Source organism: Oncorhynchus mykiss, chromosome 23 (genome assembly GCF_057628025.1).
Source record: "Oncorhynchus mykiss isolate SJ-2025 chromosome 23, ASM5762802v1, whole genome shotgun sequence".
Taxonomy (NCBI): domain Eukaryota; kingdom Metazoa; phylum Chordata; class Actinopteri; order Salmoniformes; family Salmonidae; genus Oncorhynchus; species Oncorhynchus mykiss.
In genome coordinates, this window is record NC_143044.1 from 64,069,319 (window position 1) to 64,087,624 (window position 18,306).

The following is an 18,306-nucleotide window of genomic DNA, read 5'->3' on the forward strand; positions in this document are numbered from 1 at the left end:
AGGAAGGAGACGCGTTCTGTCTCCTTGAAATGAACGTACTTTGGTGCGAAAAGTACAAATCAATCCCAGATCAACAGCAAAGGACCTAGTGAAGATGCTGGAGGAAACAGGTGCAAAAGTATCTATATCCACAATAAAACAAATCCTATATCGACATAAGGAAGAAGGAAGAAGCCACTGCTCCAAAACCGCCATAAAAAAATCCAGACTACGGTTTGCAACTGCACATGGGGACAAAGATCGTACTTTTTGGAGAAATGTCCTCTGGCCTGATGAAACAAAAATAGAACTGTTTGGCCATAATGACCATCGTTGTGTTTGGAGGAAAAAGGGGGAGATTTGCAAGCCAAAGAACACCATCCCAACCGTGAAGCAGCATCATGTTGTGGGGGTGTTTTGCTGCAGGAGGGACTGGCGCACTTCACAAAATAGATGAAATCACGAGGATGGAAAATTATGTGGATATATTGAAGCAACATCTTAAGACATCAGTCAGGATGTTAAAGCTTGGTCGCAAATGGGTCTTCCAAATGAACAATGACCCCAAACATACTTCCAAAGTTTTGGCAAAATGGCTTAAGGACAACAAAGTCAACATATTGGAGCGGCCATCATAAAGCCCTGAATAGAAATGTTGTGGGCAGAACTGAAAAAGTGGGTACGAGCAAGGAGACCTACAAACTTGACTCAGTTACACCAGCTCTGTTAGGAGGAATGGGCCAAAATTCACCCAACTTTTTGTGGGAAGCATGTGGAAGGCTACCCGAAACGTTTGACCCAAGTTTAAACAATTTAAAGGCAATGCTACCAAATACTAATTGAGTGTATGTATACTTCTGACCCACTGTGAATGTGATGAAAGAATAAAAAGGTTAAATAAATAATTCTCTCTACTATAATTCTGACTACTATTATTCTACTATTCTGACATTTCACATTCTTAAAATAAAGGGGTGATTCTAACTGACCTAAGACAGGGAATTTTTACTAGGATTAAACGTGTTGCAGCTAATAATTGTGAAAAACTGAGTTTAAATGTATTTGGCTAAGGTGTATGTAAACTTCCGACTTGTCTGTAGGGAATGGTTGAGTTAGGATAGTTTGGTGTTGGGGTGGACAGAGGAGAGCTGTGTGGCTCTGAAGGGAGGGTTAGGTTTATGATAGTTTGGTGTTGGGGTGGACAGAGGAGAGCTGTGAGGCTCTGAAGGGAGGGTTAGGGTTAGGATAGTTTGGTGTTGGGGTGGACAGAGGAGAGCTGTGAGGCTCTGAAGGGAGGGTTAGGGTTAGGATAGTTTGGTGTTGGGGTGGACAGAGGAGAGCTGTGAGGCTCTGAAGGGAGGGTTAGGGTTCTGACAGTTTGGTGTTGGGGTGGACAGAGGAGAGCTGTGAGGCTCTGAAGGGAGGGTTAGGGTTATGATAGTTTGGTGTTGGGGTGGACAGAGGAGAGCTGTGAGGCTCTGAAGGGAGGGTTAGGGTTAGGATCGTTTGGTGTTGGGGTGGACAGAGGAGAGCTGTGAGGGGCTGATGTCTGGGTGTTGCTGTGTGTTGAGGGCAGACATGGAAGACATGGGGTGTAGACCATGATGCAACAGTTCCCCATACGAGGCTCCCATAGGGTGCCGGTACATGTGGGCGGGGCTGTGCGCCTGTCTTTGCATCATGAAGGAGTGGAAAGCGAAGGGCGGGACCAGAGGAGAGAGGCCGGCCTGGTTCTTCAGGTACTGTAGGGGGTGGTACCCCAGGGGCCTGTGGCCCTCACACATATCCTGGATCTGAGAGATGAAGGCCTCTGGGTAGAGGCCCCCGGGGAACAGGGGGGAGGAGTGGAAGGGGAACTTGTGTCCTTCCACGAAGGAGGTGATGTGTAGGTGGAGGCTGTGGGCCGGGGCTGGCTGGGGGTCGGCTGGTACCACCCCCTCCAGCGCTGGGGTCCAGACCTTCCACTCCGAGTGGCCCTCCCTGTCTCTGTCCCTGATTGTACAGGAGGAGGAGGAAGAGGAGGAGTGCATGGGAGTGACAGCTCTGATCTTCCTCTCTGGGGGCCCGTTCTCCCGCTCCTCCAGACTCCTCTTCAGTGGGAGCGCCGTGCACACGTTGTTCTGGGGTCTGGACGTATTCTTGGTGCCTAGGATGGGTCTGTTTAGCTCCTCCATCTTGTGTCCCAGTCCCTGGTCCTCCCATCCTCCTCTCTGGCCATTCAGGGTCTTCCCCCTGGGGTTAGGCTGGGGGTCTGCAGGCTGTCTGGGGCTGGAGGACATGGTCATGGGGGGGACTCTACAGAACCTCCCAGTATCCTGGAGGGGCATGAGGGGGTGGGGGTTGTTGTGAAGGGAGGGTGTGGCAGTGGAGGGGGTAGGTTTGTGAGGAGAGGACTTGGGAAGACTTAAGTCTGTGGGTTGGTCTTCTGAGCTTGTCTGTACGAGGGACGTCTTGTCTCTTAGTGTGTGAGGGGTCAGGTTGGGGGTCAGGGGGTTTATACGGGCACAGTAGCCCCCCAGACCCACCGTGTCGGGGTGTTTAGAGGAGGGGAACCGCGGCCCTCCCGGGCCAGGCGCGGCCTCACAGTCTCTGGGTAAGGCTGTCTCCCTCTCCCTTCTGCTGATGAACTGGCTGACGTGTGTCTCTGTATGGTTGTACAAACTGTGGATGTTCTGGGGGTGGAGGGGGGGGGGGGAAGTCAGGCAGGAATCTGGTAATGTGGCCAGGTTGGGGCGTCTCAGGACTCCGTAGGTAAAGGTCATAGGTAGAGTTAGGGTGGGGCTGGGTCAGGTCATAGGGAGAGTTAGGGTGGGGCTGGGTCAGGTCACAGGGAGAGTTAGGGTGGGGCTGGGGATGGTGTCTAGTCTGGGGGGGTGGATGGGATTGGGGATGGTGTATAGTCTGGGGGGGTGGATGGGATAGAGGATGGTGTATAGTCTGGGGGGGTGGATGGGATAGGGGATGGTGCTGGGTCAGGTCACAGGGAGAGTAGGGTTCCCCTGGTTTATACATGTTCCTGTTCAGGCCCTCCCTCTCCCTCCTGTCCCCTGTCTCGCAGAACAGCGGCTTGAAGATCTGGGCATGCTGGATGACAGACGGACGTTTGACCACAGCTGTGTCTGTGCTGCAGGAACCCTGACAGCCTGCTATTGGCTGACTGGCCGACTCCTCTGCGTTGCCAATAGCCAGGCTTGTGTTGATGAGGGGTGGGGGCGGGCCAATGGCGTAGTGATTGGGCAGAGATGGCCCAGGGGCGGTCCCATTGACCTGAGAGAGCAGCTTCTTCTTGGCTAGATCAGACATGGTGCCTGGGTGGTTGGTGCCAGAGTTGGTGCCAGGGTTGGTGCCAGGATGGTTGGTGCCTGGATGTTTGGTGCCTGGATGGTTGATGCCTGGATGGTTGGTGCCTAGATGGTTGATGCCTGGATGGTTGATGCCTGGATGGTTGGTGCCAGGGTTGGTGCCTGGATGGTTGGTGCCAGAGTTGGTGCCTGGATGGTTGGTGCCTGGATGGTTGGTGCCTGGATGGTTGATGCCAGGGTTGGTGCCTGGATGGTTGATGCCAGGGTTGGTGCCTGGATGGTTGATGCCAGGGTTGGTGCCTGGATGGTTGATGCCAGGGTTGGTGCCTGGATGGTTGATGCCAGGGTTGGTGCCTGGATGGTTGATGCCAGGGTTGGTGCCTGGATGGTTTGTGCCTGGATGGTTGGTGCCTGGATGGTTGGTGCCAGGGTTGGTGCCTGGATGGTTGGTGCCAGGGTTGGTGCCTGGATGGTTGGTGCCTGGATGGTTGGTGCCAGGGTTGGTGCCTGGATGGTTGGTGCCTGGATGGTTGATGCCAGGTCCAGGATGGGCTCTGCCTGGGTAGAGTATAGTAGAGTATCTGTAACAGGAGTGGTCCTGTCCAGGGAGCTGTGCTCTGTCTGTGGTGTCCTCTGGAGCCCTGGGGGACTGTAGGGACCTCTGCCGAATGGGGAGCACCACCCCCACTATGCCCACCATGCCAGGGTTAGGGCCCTGGGGCTCCTCAGTCAACCCAGACTGGTCCAGCCTGGCCTGGGGACATGGGTTGGCATAGTCAGGCAGCTCCTTTTGCCATTGGTCCTGAGGGTGGGAGTGGTTTATTGGAGTGGGAGTGTCTACAGGGAAGAAGTGGAGTGTAGTGGTGTCTGAAGGTGGCTTCTCTTTGTTCTTCCAGGAAACTCCTTGGTGTAGAACCCTCTCCTTGATGCAGACCGCTACTGGCTCCTCCTCCTCCTCTTCACTGGTGCTCCTGCTCACCTCACCAGCCGGCAGGGGCACCTCCTGCTTCACCTGGACTCCCTCCTCCTTCGGACTACTTTCCTTCTCCTCACACTCCTGCAACACAACAGACACAGAGGACAGTTAGGAACCAGACAGACAACAGACACAGAGGACAGTTAGGGACCAGACAGACAACAGACACAGAGGACAGTTAGGAGCCAGACAGACAACAGACACAGAGGACAGTTAGGAACCAGACAGACAACAGACACAGAGGACAGTTAGGAGCCAGACAGACAACAGACACAGAGGACAGTTATGAACCAGACAGACAACAGACACAGAGGACAGTTATGAACCAGACAGACAGACACAGAGGACAGTTAGGAACCAGACAGACAACAGACACAGAGGACAGTTAGGAACCAGAGAGACAACAGACACAGAGGACAGTTAGGACCCAGACAGACAACAGACACAGAGGGCAGTCAGGAACCAGACAGACAACAGACACAGAGGACAGTTATGAACCAGACAGACAGACACAGAGGACAGTTAGGAACCAGACAGACAACAGACACAGAGGACAGTTAGGAACCAGAGTCCATTATAGAGGTAATATTAAGAGTTTACAGGGGGTTTACTGGCACACGGACAGTTAGGAACCAGACCACCAATACACACTACAGAGGTAGTACTGAATAACATTTACACGCACAGTCCAATCCACCAGTCTCCCTCTTCTCCTCTCTAATGAAATGTTTCCATCAACAGACCAACAGAGGGTTTGTGGAGATGTGGAGCTCTGCAGAATAAGCCTCTGTGGTCTGAAATAATTCCTGGAGAAATAAACCCTGGGCTCTGTTTGCAAATTGCTGATATCAAATCACTCGGCCAGTCGGACTTAAGTAGCGTTCATAATCATATATTTTTGACAGACACGTGACCCTGCTGCTAAGCACCCTGTGAGATACGCTGAGGCTTAGTGTTGACACGACAATGCTGCCACTTTAACCACAGGGATCAGTCTCAAGGCTTAGTGTTGACACGACAATGCTGCCACTTTAACCACAGGGATCAGCCTCAAGGCTTAGTGTTGACACGACAATGCTGCCACTTTAACCACAGGGCTTCAGCCTCAAGGCTTAGTGTTGACACGACAATGCTGCCACTTTAACCACAGAGCTTCAGCCTCAAGGCTTAGTGTTGACTCCACAATGCTGCCACTTTAACCACAGGGATCAGCCTCAAGGCTTAGTGTTGACACGACAATGCTGCCACTTTAACCACAGGGATCAGCCTCAAGGCTTAGTGTTGACACGACAATGCTGCCACTTTAACCACAGGGCTTCAGCCTCAAGGCTTAGTGTTGACACGACAATGCTGCCACTTTAACCACAGGGATCAGCCTCAAGGCTTAGTGTTGACACCACAATGCTGCCACTTTAACCACAGGGATCAGCCTCAAGCAGAAATGCGTCCCAAACAGCACCCTGTTCCTTTTATAGTGCACTACTTTTCACCAGGACCCTATGGGCAGGTCTTCTCTCCCCTTGTGTAGAAATCAGATTGCACTGTTTCCATGGTGATAACACTGTGAGGACATTCCCTTCAGCTGTGGGCAGAAGTGGTGGGTAACCTCTAACCCCTGACCTCTGAACTCTAGGGTGGTAGGGTTGTAGGGAGCTGGAGGGCCGGTGGACTGACTGACAGGTCCTTTCAGGTCTGCTGACTCTCAAATCAAAATCAAATCAAATTGTATTTGTCACATGTACCCAATAGAACAGGTTACTGTGAAATGCTTACTTACAAGCCCTTAAAACTTCTTCGGGATAGGGGGCAGCATTTGCACTTTTTTGATAAATAGCGTGCCCCAATTCAACTTCCTGCTACTCATCCCCAGAATATAAGATATGCATATTATTAGTAGATTTGGATAGAAAACACTCTGACGTTTCTAAAACTGTTTGAATCATGTCTGTGAGTATAACAGAACGTATGTAGCAGGCAAAACCCAGAGGACAAACCATTCAGATTTGTATTTTTGTGAGGTCACTGTCTATTCAATGAGTTTTCATTGGGAAACCAGATTTCAATGTGGAGGCTATATACATGGGGTACAGGTACAGAGTCCATGTGGAGGCTATATACAGGGGGTACCGGTACAGAGTCAATGTGGAGGCTATATACAGGGGGTACCCGTACAGAGTCAATGTGGAGGCTGCGGTCGGAGGCTGAGCAGTTGCAATACCAGGCGGTGATGCAATCAGTCAGGAAGCTCTCGATGGTGTAGATCTAGAACTTTTTGAGGATCTGAGGTCCCATGCCAAATCTTTTCAGTCTCCTGAGGGGAATAGGCGTTGTCGTGCCCTCCACGACTGTCTTGGTGTGTTTGGACCATGAAAATGTGTTGGTGATGTGGACACCAAGGAACTTGAAGCTCTCAACCTGATCCACTACAGCCCCGTCGATGAGAATGGGGGCGTGCTCAGCCCTCCTTTTCCTGTAGTCCACAATCATTTCCTTTGTCTTGATCGCGTTGAGGGAGAGGATTTTATCCTGGCACCACACTGCCAGGTCTCTGACCTCCTCCCTATAGGCTCTCATCGTTGTTGGTGATCAGGCCTACCACTGTTGTATCATCAGAAAACTTAATGATGTTGTTGGAGTCGTGCTTGAGGGGACTGAGCACGAACCCTGAGGGGCTCCAGTGTTGAGGATCAGCGTGGTGGATGTGTTGTTACCTACCCTTAACACCCGGGGGCGGCATGTCAGGAAGTCCAGGATCCAGTTGCAGAGGGAGGTGTTTAGAACCAGGGTCTTTAGCTTAGTGATGAGCCTTGAGGGCACTATGGTGTTGAACACAGATGTAGTCAATGAATAGCATTCTTACATACAGTTGAAGTCGGAAGTTTACATACACTTAGGTTGGAGTCATTAAAACTCATTTTTCAGCCACTCCACAAATTTCTGGTTGACAAACTATAGTTTTGGAAAGTCGGTTAGGACATCTAATTTGTGCATGACACAAGTCATTTTTCCAACAGCTGTTTACAGACAGATTATTTCACTGTATCACAATTCCAGTGGGTCAGAAGTTTACATACACTACGTTGACTGTGTCTTTAAAAAGCTCTGAAAATTCCAGAAAACTATGTCATGGCTTTCGAAGCTTCTGATAGGCTAATTGACATCATTTGAGTCAATTGGAGGTGTACCTGTGGATGTATTTCAAGGCCTACCTTCAAACTCAGTGCCTCTTTGCTTGACATCATGGGAAAATCAAACAAAATCAGCCAAGACCTCAGAAAAAAAATCTAGTCTGGTTCATCCTTGGTAGCAATTTCCAAACGCCTGAAGGTACCACGTTCATCTGTACAAACAATAGTGTGCAAGTATAAACACCATGGGACCACACAGCCGTCATACCGCTCAGGAAGGAGACGCGTTCTGTCTCCTTGAAATGAACGTACTTTGGTGCTAAAAGTGCAAATCAATCCCAGAGCAACAGCAAAGGACCTTGTGAAGATGCTGGAGGAAACAGGTACAAAATTATCTATATCCACAATACAATGAGTCCTGAAAGGCTGCTCAGCAAGGAAGAAGCCACTGCTCCAAAACCGCCATAAAAAAATCCAGACTACGGTTTGCAACTGCACATGGGGACAAAGATCGTACTTTTTGGAGAAATGTCCTCTGGTCTGATGAAAAAATGTTTGGCCATAATGACCATCGTTGTGTTTGGAGGAAAAAGGGGGAGATTTTCAAGCCGAAGAACACCATCCCAACCGTGAAGCAGCATCATGTTGTGGGGGTTCTTTGCTGCGTTAGGGACTGGTGCACTTCACAAAATAGATGAAATCATGAGGATGGAAAATTATGTGGATATATTGAAGCAACATCTTAAGACATCAGTCAGGATGTTAAAGCTTGGTCGCAAATGGGTCTTCCAAATGAACAATGACCCCAAACATACTTCCAAAGTTGTGGCAAAATGGCTTAAGGACAACAAAGTCAACATATTGGAGAGCCGGCTCAGCGCGCTGTATTCCCAGTCCAGTGCGTCCTGTACCTCCTCCCCGCACTCGCCCTGAGGTGCGTATCACCAGCCCGGTGCCTGTACCGGTCCCATGAATCAGGCCTCCAGTGCGCCTCCACAGTCCAGAGCTTCCGGCGACGGTTCCCGGTCCAGAGCTTCCGGCGACGGTCCACGGTCCGGAACCTCCTGAGACGGTCCACGGTCCGGAACCTCCTGAGACGGTCCACGGTCCGGAACCTCCTGAGACGGTCCACGGACCGGAACCTCCTGAGACGGTCCACGGTCCGGAACCCCCATTAGACGGTCCACGGTCCTGAACCTCCTGAGACGGTCCACGGTCTGGAACCTCCAGAGACGGTTTGCGGTCCAGAGCCTCCAGCGACGGTCTTCGGTCCAGAACCTCCTGAGACGGTCCACGGTCCGGAACCTCCTGAGACGGTCCACGGTCTGGAACCTCCAGAGACGGTCCACGGTCCGGAACCTCCTGAGACGGTCCACGGTCCGGAACCTCCTGAGACGGTCCACGGTCCGGAACCTCCTGAGACGGTCCACGGTCTGGAACCTCCAGAGACGGTTTGCGGTCCAGAGCCTCCAGCGACGGTCGGTGGTCCAGAGCCTCCAGAGGAGGTTCTCAATCAAGAGCCTCCTGCAAGGGTTCCCAGTCCGGAGCCTCCAGCAACGATCTACGGTCCGGAGTTCCCAGCGACGATCTACAGTTTGGAGTCCCCAGCGACGATCCACGGTCCGGAGCATCCGGCAACGATCCCCGCACCAGAGCCGCCATTGAGGATAACTTTTTCCGCACCGGAGCCGTCATGGGTTATCTAGGTGGGTTATCTAGGTGATTTATGATTTATGTTGGCCTGGTATGGGTCCCAATCAGAGGCAGCTGTTTATCGTTGTCTCTGATTGGGGATCATATTTAGGCAGCCATTTCCCCTTTTGTGCTTTGTGGGATCTTGACTATGGATAGTTGCCTGTTAGAACTACTGTTAGCTTCACGTTTCGTTTGAGATTTCTTGTTTTGTTTTGCTGTGAGTTTCACTCAGTAAATGAAAGATGTGGAACCCAGATCACAAATAGACAGCTACAAAAATATAGATGAAAACTCTCTTGGTAAATAGTGTGGTCTACATCTTATCGTAAGATACTCTACCTCAGGCGAGCAAAACCTAGAGACTTCCAAAATATTAGATTTTGTGCACCAGCTGTTACTTACAAATAGACACAGACCTCCACCCCTTGTCTTACCGGATGGAGGCAGCTGTTCTGTCTTGCCGATGCAGCGTAAATCCAGCCAGCTGTATGTTATCCATGTTGTTGTTCAGCCCCGACTCGATGAAACACAACATATTAGTTTAATGGCCAGTTGGTAGGATAGGATGTTAATGGGATTTATCTGTTAATTGAATGATTAGAATATTCCACCCTGAAACAATCAAATTGTATGGAATTGATTAGAATGTATAAAATTATAATCAATAAATGTGTAGTTCTAGTCAGAATTAGGGTAAAACAATATAGCTAATGTTTATGTCTTTATAGTACCTTAAAAACAGAGGAGCGCCAGAATTCGGAGAGAGATTTGGGAAAGGACAGGGAGTGATTCTCACGGTCCCTAATCTTTGTCGGCTGGGTAGCAGGACATTGTGTGCTAATGTTAGTGTGAATGTGGGTGCGTGAGAAACCAGTATAAAATGAATTGTTTTGTACAACAGAGGAGCGCTCTCGTAAATAAACTTTCTGACTATCGTAGCTGGGCCTCCGTCTGATTCATTTCAACCAGTTTCTTACAAATTCTGGGTTTCAGGCTGAGTAGTTAATTGAATTGGGTTTATGAACATTGAGAACGTAATTCTCGTGACACTGTATGTTATCCATGTTGTTGTTCAGCCCTCGTTGAAACATAAGATATTAGTTTAATGTCCCGTTGGTAGGATAGTGTTGATCAGAGCTCATCCAGTTTATTCTCCAGTGATTGCACATTGGCTAATGGGATGGATGGTAGAGGCGGATTACCCACTCGCCATCAGATCCTTACAAGGCACCCAAACCTACGTGTCCTATATACACTTCTCTTCTTCAAGCGAATGACAGGGATTTGGGCCTTGTCTGGTGTCTGAGGTAAATCCTTCGCGTCCGACTCGTCCAGAACGAGGTGAGTAATCGTTGTTCTGATATCCAGAAGCTCTTTTCGGTCATAAGAGAATGTGACAGTAGCATTATGTACAAAATATGTCACAAATAACGTGAAAAAACACACTCAATCTGTTAGGAGGTCGTAAAACAGCAGACATCTCCTCTGGCGTCACTCAAAGTGACAGGACTATGTTGCTAACTTCAGGAATACATCCTCCACCCATCCAGACACTCACACACATCGACAGAACATGTCCAGGGTAAGGGCTTAGCTGGGGACCACTATACAGACAGGACTTCTGCAGCAGTAGGTGTGTCTATTGGCTCTGGCGCTATGGGGCTAAACACCTGAATCACTCAACAGGCTCAACTGCTCCTCTGAGTTATTGAACTATTCTTACAGCCTTACAACCCCTACAGATTCCTGATTCTAAACAGAGAGACAGGTACTAACGGGGATCCATAATAAACCCCAGGAAGAGTAGCTGCTGCCTTGGCAGGAACTAATGGGGATCCATAATAAACCCCAGGAAGAGTAGCTGCTGCCTTGGCAGGAACTAATGGGGATCCATAATAAACCCCAGGAAGAGTAGCTGCTGCCTTGGCAGGAACTAATGGGGATCCATACTAAACCCCAGGAAGAGTAGCTGCTGACTTGACAGGAACTAATGGGGATCCATAATAAACCCCAGGAAGAGTAGCTGCTGACTTGGTAGGAACTAATGGGGATCCATAATAAACCCCAGGAAAAGTAGCAGCTTCCTTGGCAGGAACTAATGGGGATCCATAATAAACCCCAGGAAGAGTAGCTGCTGACTTGGCAGGAACTAATGGGGATCCATAATAAACCCCAGGAAGAGTAGCTGCTGACTTGACAGGAACTAATGGGGATCCATAATAAACCCCAGGAAGAGTAGCTGCTGCCTTGGCAGGAACTAATGGGGATCCATACTAAACCCCAGGAAAAGTAGCTGCTGACTTGACAGGAACTAATGGGGATCCATACTAAACCCCAGGAAGAGTAGCAGCTTCCTTGGCAGGAACTAATGGGGATCCATATTAAACCCCAGGAAGAGTAGCTGCTGTTGAGCATTCCAGAGAATGAGGTAATGTTTCTGTTCTATACCGTAGCAGGGTGAGATGGTTCCAGTTTGGAGTCAGAGGACCAGACACTGGTCTATACAATGAAAACTGTTGACCCAGCAGATGCTGTCTGCTATGTATTAGAGATACCTTTCATACAAATCTTATCTTAATCTTGTGACCATTCTATGTATCTGTTGTTCGTCATATAGGTTGAGAGGGGTGTATCTCGGCTATAAAGGATCTTTGTACTTTTGTGTTGTCACTTTTCAATGGTTCATTAGAAATGGTGCATCATTGAAAGTCAAATGCTATTGCAAGGCTCTTATTATTAAAGATGTAGTTTAAGTATAACTCGGACTGGTGTGTGAAGTTTGTCTCTCTCCTCATTTGGTAAATACAGAAATTAACCACCACACTGACTGGGAGGAGAGAGAGAAAGAGAGAGAATTAGTCTGACTGGGAGGAGAGAGAGGGACACAGAGAAAGAGAGAGACAGAGAGAGAGAGAGAGAATGGGACTGACTGGTGAGAGTTCCAGGCCTTTAGCACAGGGGTCCTGTTCAGTCCTGGGGGGTTGGGGGTTTTGTGGGTGTTGCTCCTCTTTGGGCCACTGCGTCACCGTGGGAACCTTGGTCTTGGGGACCTCCTGCTGGGTGGTGAGGTCTTTACGGGGTTTGGATAGGGGGAGGGGCTTATCTTCCTCTCCTTTAGTGAACCTCTCATAGGGCAGGATAAGCCTGGGGAGAGAGACAATTATTATCAATCAATCAATTAATAAATAAAAGCCATTAAACATCAACAGTTATTATAGAGATAACCCAGATAACCCAGCCCCCTGACGAGAAATCAGAATCAGGTAATCATTATAACCTGGAGAGGGAGACAGGTAATCATTATAACCTGGAGAGGGAGACAGGTAATCATTATAACCTGGAGAGGGAGACAGGTAATCATTATAACCTGGAGAGGGAGACAGGTAATCATTATAACCTGGAGAGGGAGACAGGTAATCATTATAACCTGGATAGCGAGACAGGTAATCATTATAACCTGGATAGCAAGACAGGTAATCATTATAACCTGGAGAGGGAGACCAGTGTTCCATGACTATGTGCATAGGACTGTAGTCTCTAAATTGCAGGGTTGAGTACTGGGTGGTAACCGGCTAGTAACAGTCACTAAAGTTAAAGGCAGGGTACTGAGCTAGTGGTGACTATTTAACAGTCTGATCGCCTTGTATGTGTGTGTGTGTGTGTGTGTGTGTGTGTGTGTGTGTGTGTGTGTGTGTGTGTGTGTGTGTGTGTGTGTGTGTGTGTGTGTGGCTGTAATTTAGCTTTACAAAACAATGATGAGAAGTAATTCACAATTGAACATTCGCAGTGTTCCAATCTGTGCGGCGCTACAGAACTGTCTGTCATCACTACAGTATCTAGGAACTGTCTGTCATCACTACAGTCTCTAGGAACTGTCTGTCATCACTACAGTATCTAGGAACTGTCTGTCATCACTACAGTATCTAGGAACTGTCTGTCATCACTACAGTATCTAGGAACTGTCTGTCATCACTAGAGTATCTAGGAACTGTCTGTCAACACTACAGTATCTAGGAACTGTCTGTCATCACTACAGTATCTAGGAACTGTCTGTCATCACTACAGTCTCTAGGAACTGTCTGTCATCACTACAGTATCTAGGAACTGTCTGTCATCACTACAGTATCTAGGAACTGTCTGTCATCACTACAGTATCTAGGAACTGTCTGTCATCACTAGAGTATCTAGGAACTGTCTGTCAACACTACAGTATCTAGGAACTGTCTGTCATCACTACAGTATCTAGGAACTGTCTGTCATCACTACAGTATCTAGGAACTGTCTGTCATCACTACAGTATCTAGGAACTGTCTGTCATCACTACAGTATCTAGGAACTGTCTGTCATCACTACAGTATCTAGGAACTGTCTGTCATCACTACAGTATCTAGGAACTGTCTGTCATCACTACAGTATCTAGGAACTGTCTGTCATCACTACAGTATCTAGGAACTGTCTGTCATCACTACAGTATCTAGGAACTGTCTGTCATCACTACAGTATCTAGGAACTGTCTGTCATCACTACAGTATCTAGGAACTGTCTGTCATCACTACAGTATCTAGGAACTGTCTGTCATCACTAAAGTATCTAGGAACTGTCTGTCATCACTACAGTATCTAGGAACTGTCTGTCATCACTACAGTATCTAGGAACTGTCTGTCATCACTACAGTATCTAGGAACTGTCTGTCATCACTACAGTATCTAGGAACTGTCTGTCAACACTACAGTATCTAGGAACTGTCTGTCATCACTACAGTATCTAGGAACTGTCTGTCATCACTACAGTATCTAGGAACTGTCTGTCATCACTACAGTATCTAGGAACTGTCTGTCATCACTACAGTATCTAGAAACTGTCTGTCATCACTACAGTATCTAGGAACTGTCTGTCATCACTACAGTATCTAGGAACTGTCTGTCATCACTACAGTATCTAGGAACTGTCTGTCATCACTACAGTATCTAGGAACTGTCTGTCATCACTACAGTATCTAGGAACTGTCTGTCATCACTACAGTATCTAGGAACTGTCTGTCAACACTACAGTATCTAGGAACTGTCTGTCAACACTACAGTATCTAGGAACTGTCTGTCATCACTACAGTATCTAGGAACTGTCTGTCATCACTACAGTATCTAGGAACTGTCTGTCATCACTACAGTATCTAGGAACTGTCTGTCATCACTACAGTATCTAGGAACTGTCTGTCATCACTACAGTATCTAGGAACTGTCTGTCATCACTACAGTATCTAGGAACTGTCTGTCATCACTACAGTATCTAGGAACTGTCTGTCATCACTACAGTATCTAGGAACTGTCTGTCATCACTACAGTATCTAGGAACTGTCTGTCATCACTACAGTATCTAGGAACTGTCTGTCATCACTACAGTATCTAGGAACTGTCTGTCATCACTACAGTATCTAGGAACTGTCTGTCATCACTACAGTATCTAGGAACTGTCTGTCATCACTACAGTATCTAGGAACTGTCTGTCAACACTACAGTATCTAGGAACTGTCTGTCAACACTACAGTATCTAGGAACTGTCTGTCATCACTACAGTATCTAGGAACTGTCTGTCAACACTACAGTATCTAGGAACTGTCTGTCAACACTACAGTATCTAGGAACTGTCTGTCATCACTACAGTATCTAGGAACTGTCTGTCATCACTACAGTATCTAGGAACTGTCTGTCATCACTACAGTATCTAGGAACTGTCTGTCATCACTACAGTATCTAGGAACTGTCTGTCATCACTACAGTATCTAGGAACTGTCTGTCATCACTACAGTATCTAGGAACTGTCTGTCATCACTACAGTATCTAGGAACTGTCTGTCATCACTACAGTATCTAGGAACTGTCTGTCATCACTACAGTATCTAGGAACTGTCTGTCAACACTACAGTATCTAGGAACTGTCTGTCAACACTACAGTATCTAGGAACTGTCTGTCAACACTACAGTCTATAGGAACTGTCTGTCATCACTACAGTATCTAGGAACTGTCTGTCATCACTACAGTATCTAGGAACTGTCTGTCATCACTACAGTATCTAGGAACTGTCTGTCAACACTACAGTCTCTAGGAACTGTCTGTCATCACTACAGTCTCTAGGAACTGTCTGTCATCACTACAGTATCTAGGAACTGTCTGTCATCACTACAGTATCTAGGAACTGTCTGTCATCACTACAGTATCTAGGAACTGTCTGTCATCACTACAGTATCTAGGAACTGTCTGTCATCACTACAGTATCTAGGAACTGTCCAGTATGAGTCCAGTGTGTGGGTTCAGTCTGTGGGTTCAGTCTGTGGGTTCAGTCTGTGGGTCCAGTGTGTGGTTCCAGTGTGTGGTTCCAGTGTGTGGTTCCAGTGTGTGGGTCCAGTGTGTGGGTTCAGTCTGTGGGTCCAGTGTGTGGTTCCAGTGTGTGGGTTCAGTCTGTGGGTTCAGTCTGTGGGTTCAGTCTGTGGGTTCAGTCTGTGGTTCCAGTGTGTGGGTCCAGTGTGTGGGTCCAGTGTGTGGGTCCAGTGTGTGGTTCCAGTGTGTGGGTCCAGTGTGTGGGTCCAGTGTGTGGGTCCAGTCTGTGGGTTCAGTCTGTGGGTCCAGTGTGTGGGTCCAGTATGTGGGTCCAGTGTGTGGGTCCAGTGTGTTGGTTCAGACTGTGGGTCCAGTGTGTGGGTTCAGTCTGTGGGTTCAGTCTGTGGGTCCAGTATCTAGGAACTGTCTGTCATCACTACAGTATCTAGGAACTGTCTGTCATCACTACAGTATCTAGGAACTGTCTGTCATCACTACAGTATCTAGGAACTGTCTGTCAACACTACAGTCTCTAGGAACTGTCTGTCATCACTACAGTCTCTAGGAACTGTCTGTCATCACTACAGTATCTAGGAACTGTCTGTCATCACTACAGTATCTAGGAACTGTCTGTCATCACTACAGTATCTAGGAACTGTCTGTCATCACTACAGTATCTAGGAACTGTCTGTCATCACTACAGTATCTAGGAACTGTCCAGTATGAGTCCAGTGTGTGGGTTCAGTCTGTGGGTTCAGTCTGTGGGTTCAGTCTGTGGGTCCAGTGTGTGGTTCCAGTGTGTGGTTCCAGTGTGTGGTTCCAGTGTGTGGGTCCAGTGTGTGGGTTCAGTCTGTGGGTCCAGTGTGTGGTTCCAGTGTGTGGGTTCAGTCTGTGGGTTCAGTCTGTGGGTTCAGTCTGTGGGTTCAGTCTGTGGTTCCAGTGTGTGGGTCCAGTGTGTGGGTCCAGTGTGTGGGTCCAGTGTGTGGTTCCAGTGTGTGGGTCCAGTGTGTGGGTCCAGTGTGTGGGTCCAGTCTGTGGGTTCAGTCTGTGGGTCCAGTGTGTGGGTCCAGTATGTGGGTCCAGTGTGTGGGTCCAGTGTGTTGGTTCAGACTGTGGGTCCAGTGTGTGGGTTCAGTCTGTGGGTTCAGTCTGTGGGTCCAGTGTGTGGTTCCAGTGTGTGGGTCCAGTGTGTGGTTCCAGTATGTGGGACCAGTATGTGGGTCCAGTCTGTGGGTCCAGTGTGTGGTCCTCCCTTGACCATGTTGATAGATTGTGGTTGAGTTATTGGGTTAAGGTGCTTCTTGTTTCAGTCAGATACAGTGTTGTGATTGGTTGAGTTATTGGGGTCAGATGTTTCAGTCAGATACAGTGTTGTGATTGGTTGAGTTATTGAGGTCAGATGTTTCAGTCAGATACAGTGTTGTGATTGGTTGAGAGTTGTTGGGAGTTTCTATAATAAGATCTGGGGATCGCCTTTCCAAAGAATCTGAGATAATTTATGACTAAAACTATTTTCCCATTCTTTCCACATTCCCAATATGTCCATGTATTTAACATATTTCCATTTATGGACACAACAGCCACATACTAATCTTTACTTTCCAAATTGGCTCATTGTGAAATATTCCCTTGCTTTTGATGCTTTTAAGAGTTCAAGAGGGTCTGAGAGGTTTTAATGTGTGTGACGTGACGTTTGGTTGAGCTGAAAATCTGTCTGACTGACATAATAACACTACAGCTGGTCAGAGCTAGAGCCAAGAACAGGATCGCCACAATTAAATGATCCTTTATGAGGGAGGGAGGGAGGGAAGGAAGGGGGGAGGGAGAGAGGGAGAGAGGGAGAGAGAGACAGAGAGACAGAGACAGAGATTTTTGCATCTTAATTGCCAGGAAAAGGCACCTTTGTTACAGTAGCCCCAAAATACAATTCACTGGGAGCTAAACCCAGGATGACACACTGGTCTCAACTCCCTCTGGGAACAGAATAAGAACTGAAGTGCCCATACATTCCATTACATTACCAGCCAGCCAGTCCGTCATGTGGCCAGAACCAGCTACAGAAACAGTCTGAGTCTCTGCTGTCAGCTGCTGACACCATTTAAGTAACTGATTATATCTATAGACACACATTTAACCTAACACTGACACCAGGCATAGAACACTAACACTGATACACTGACACCCAGCCATAGAGCCCTAACACTGATACACTGACACCCAGCCATAGAGCCCTAACACTGACACCCAGCCATAGAGCCCTAACACTGATACACTGACACCCAGCCATAGAGCCCTAACACTGATACACTGACACCCAGCCATAGAGACCTAACACTGACACCCAGCCATAGAGCCCTAACACTGACACACCAGCCATAGAGCCCTAACACTGATACACTGACACCCAGCCATAGAGCCCTAACACTGATACACTGACACCCAGCCATAGAGCCCTAACACTGATACCCAGCCATAGAGCCCTAACACTGATACCCAGCCATAGAGCCCTAACACTGACACCCAGCCATAGAGCCCTAACACTGATACACCGACACCCAGCCATAGAGCCCTAACACTGATACACTGACACCCAGCCATAGAGCCCTAACACTGATAAACTGACACCCAGCCATAGAGCCCTAACACTGATACACTGACACCCAGCCATAGAGCCCTAACACTGACACCCAGCCATAGAGCCCTAACACTGACACACTGACACCCAGCCATAGAGCCCTAACACTGACACCCAGCCATAGAGCCCTAACACTGACACACTGACACCCAGCTGTCGTGTCTTTGGCTATGCCGGATTAAGTGATATGACATGCTATTCTATTAAATAATTTCTCCGTAATTAATATTACCTGATTGAGCTAATCATGTAAATGTAATTAACTAGAGAGTCGGGC

The 18,306-nt window shown here is 48.1% G+C and overlaps 1 protein-coding gene across 1 annotated transcript in view; it reads right to left on the bottom strand.

Annotated features, from left to right (window-relative positions):
• Nucleotides 1-392: 392 nt before the first annotated feature.
• The window catches only part of arid5b (AT-rich interaction domain 5B), a 112,629-nt gene continuing 94,715 nt past the window's right edge, over nt 393-18,306 (bottom strand). Inside the window, 3 exon segments of the mRNA XM_036960207.2 lie at nt 393-2,660; nt 2,662-4,338; nt 12,011-12,224. Of these exon segments, the coding sequence (XP_036816102.2) occupies nt 1,476-2,660; nt 2,662-4,338; nt 12,011-12,224 (3,076 nt within the window). The 3' untranslated portion in view covers nt 393-1,475.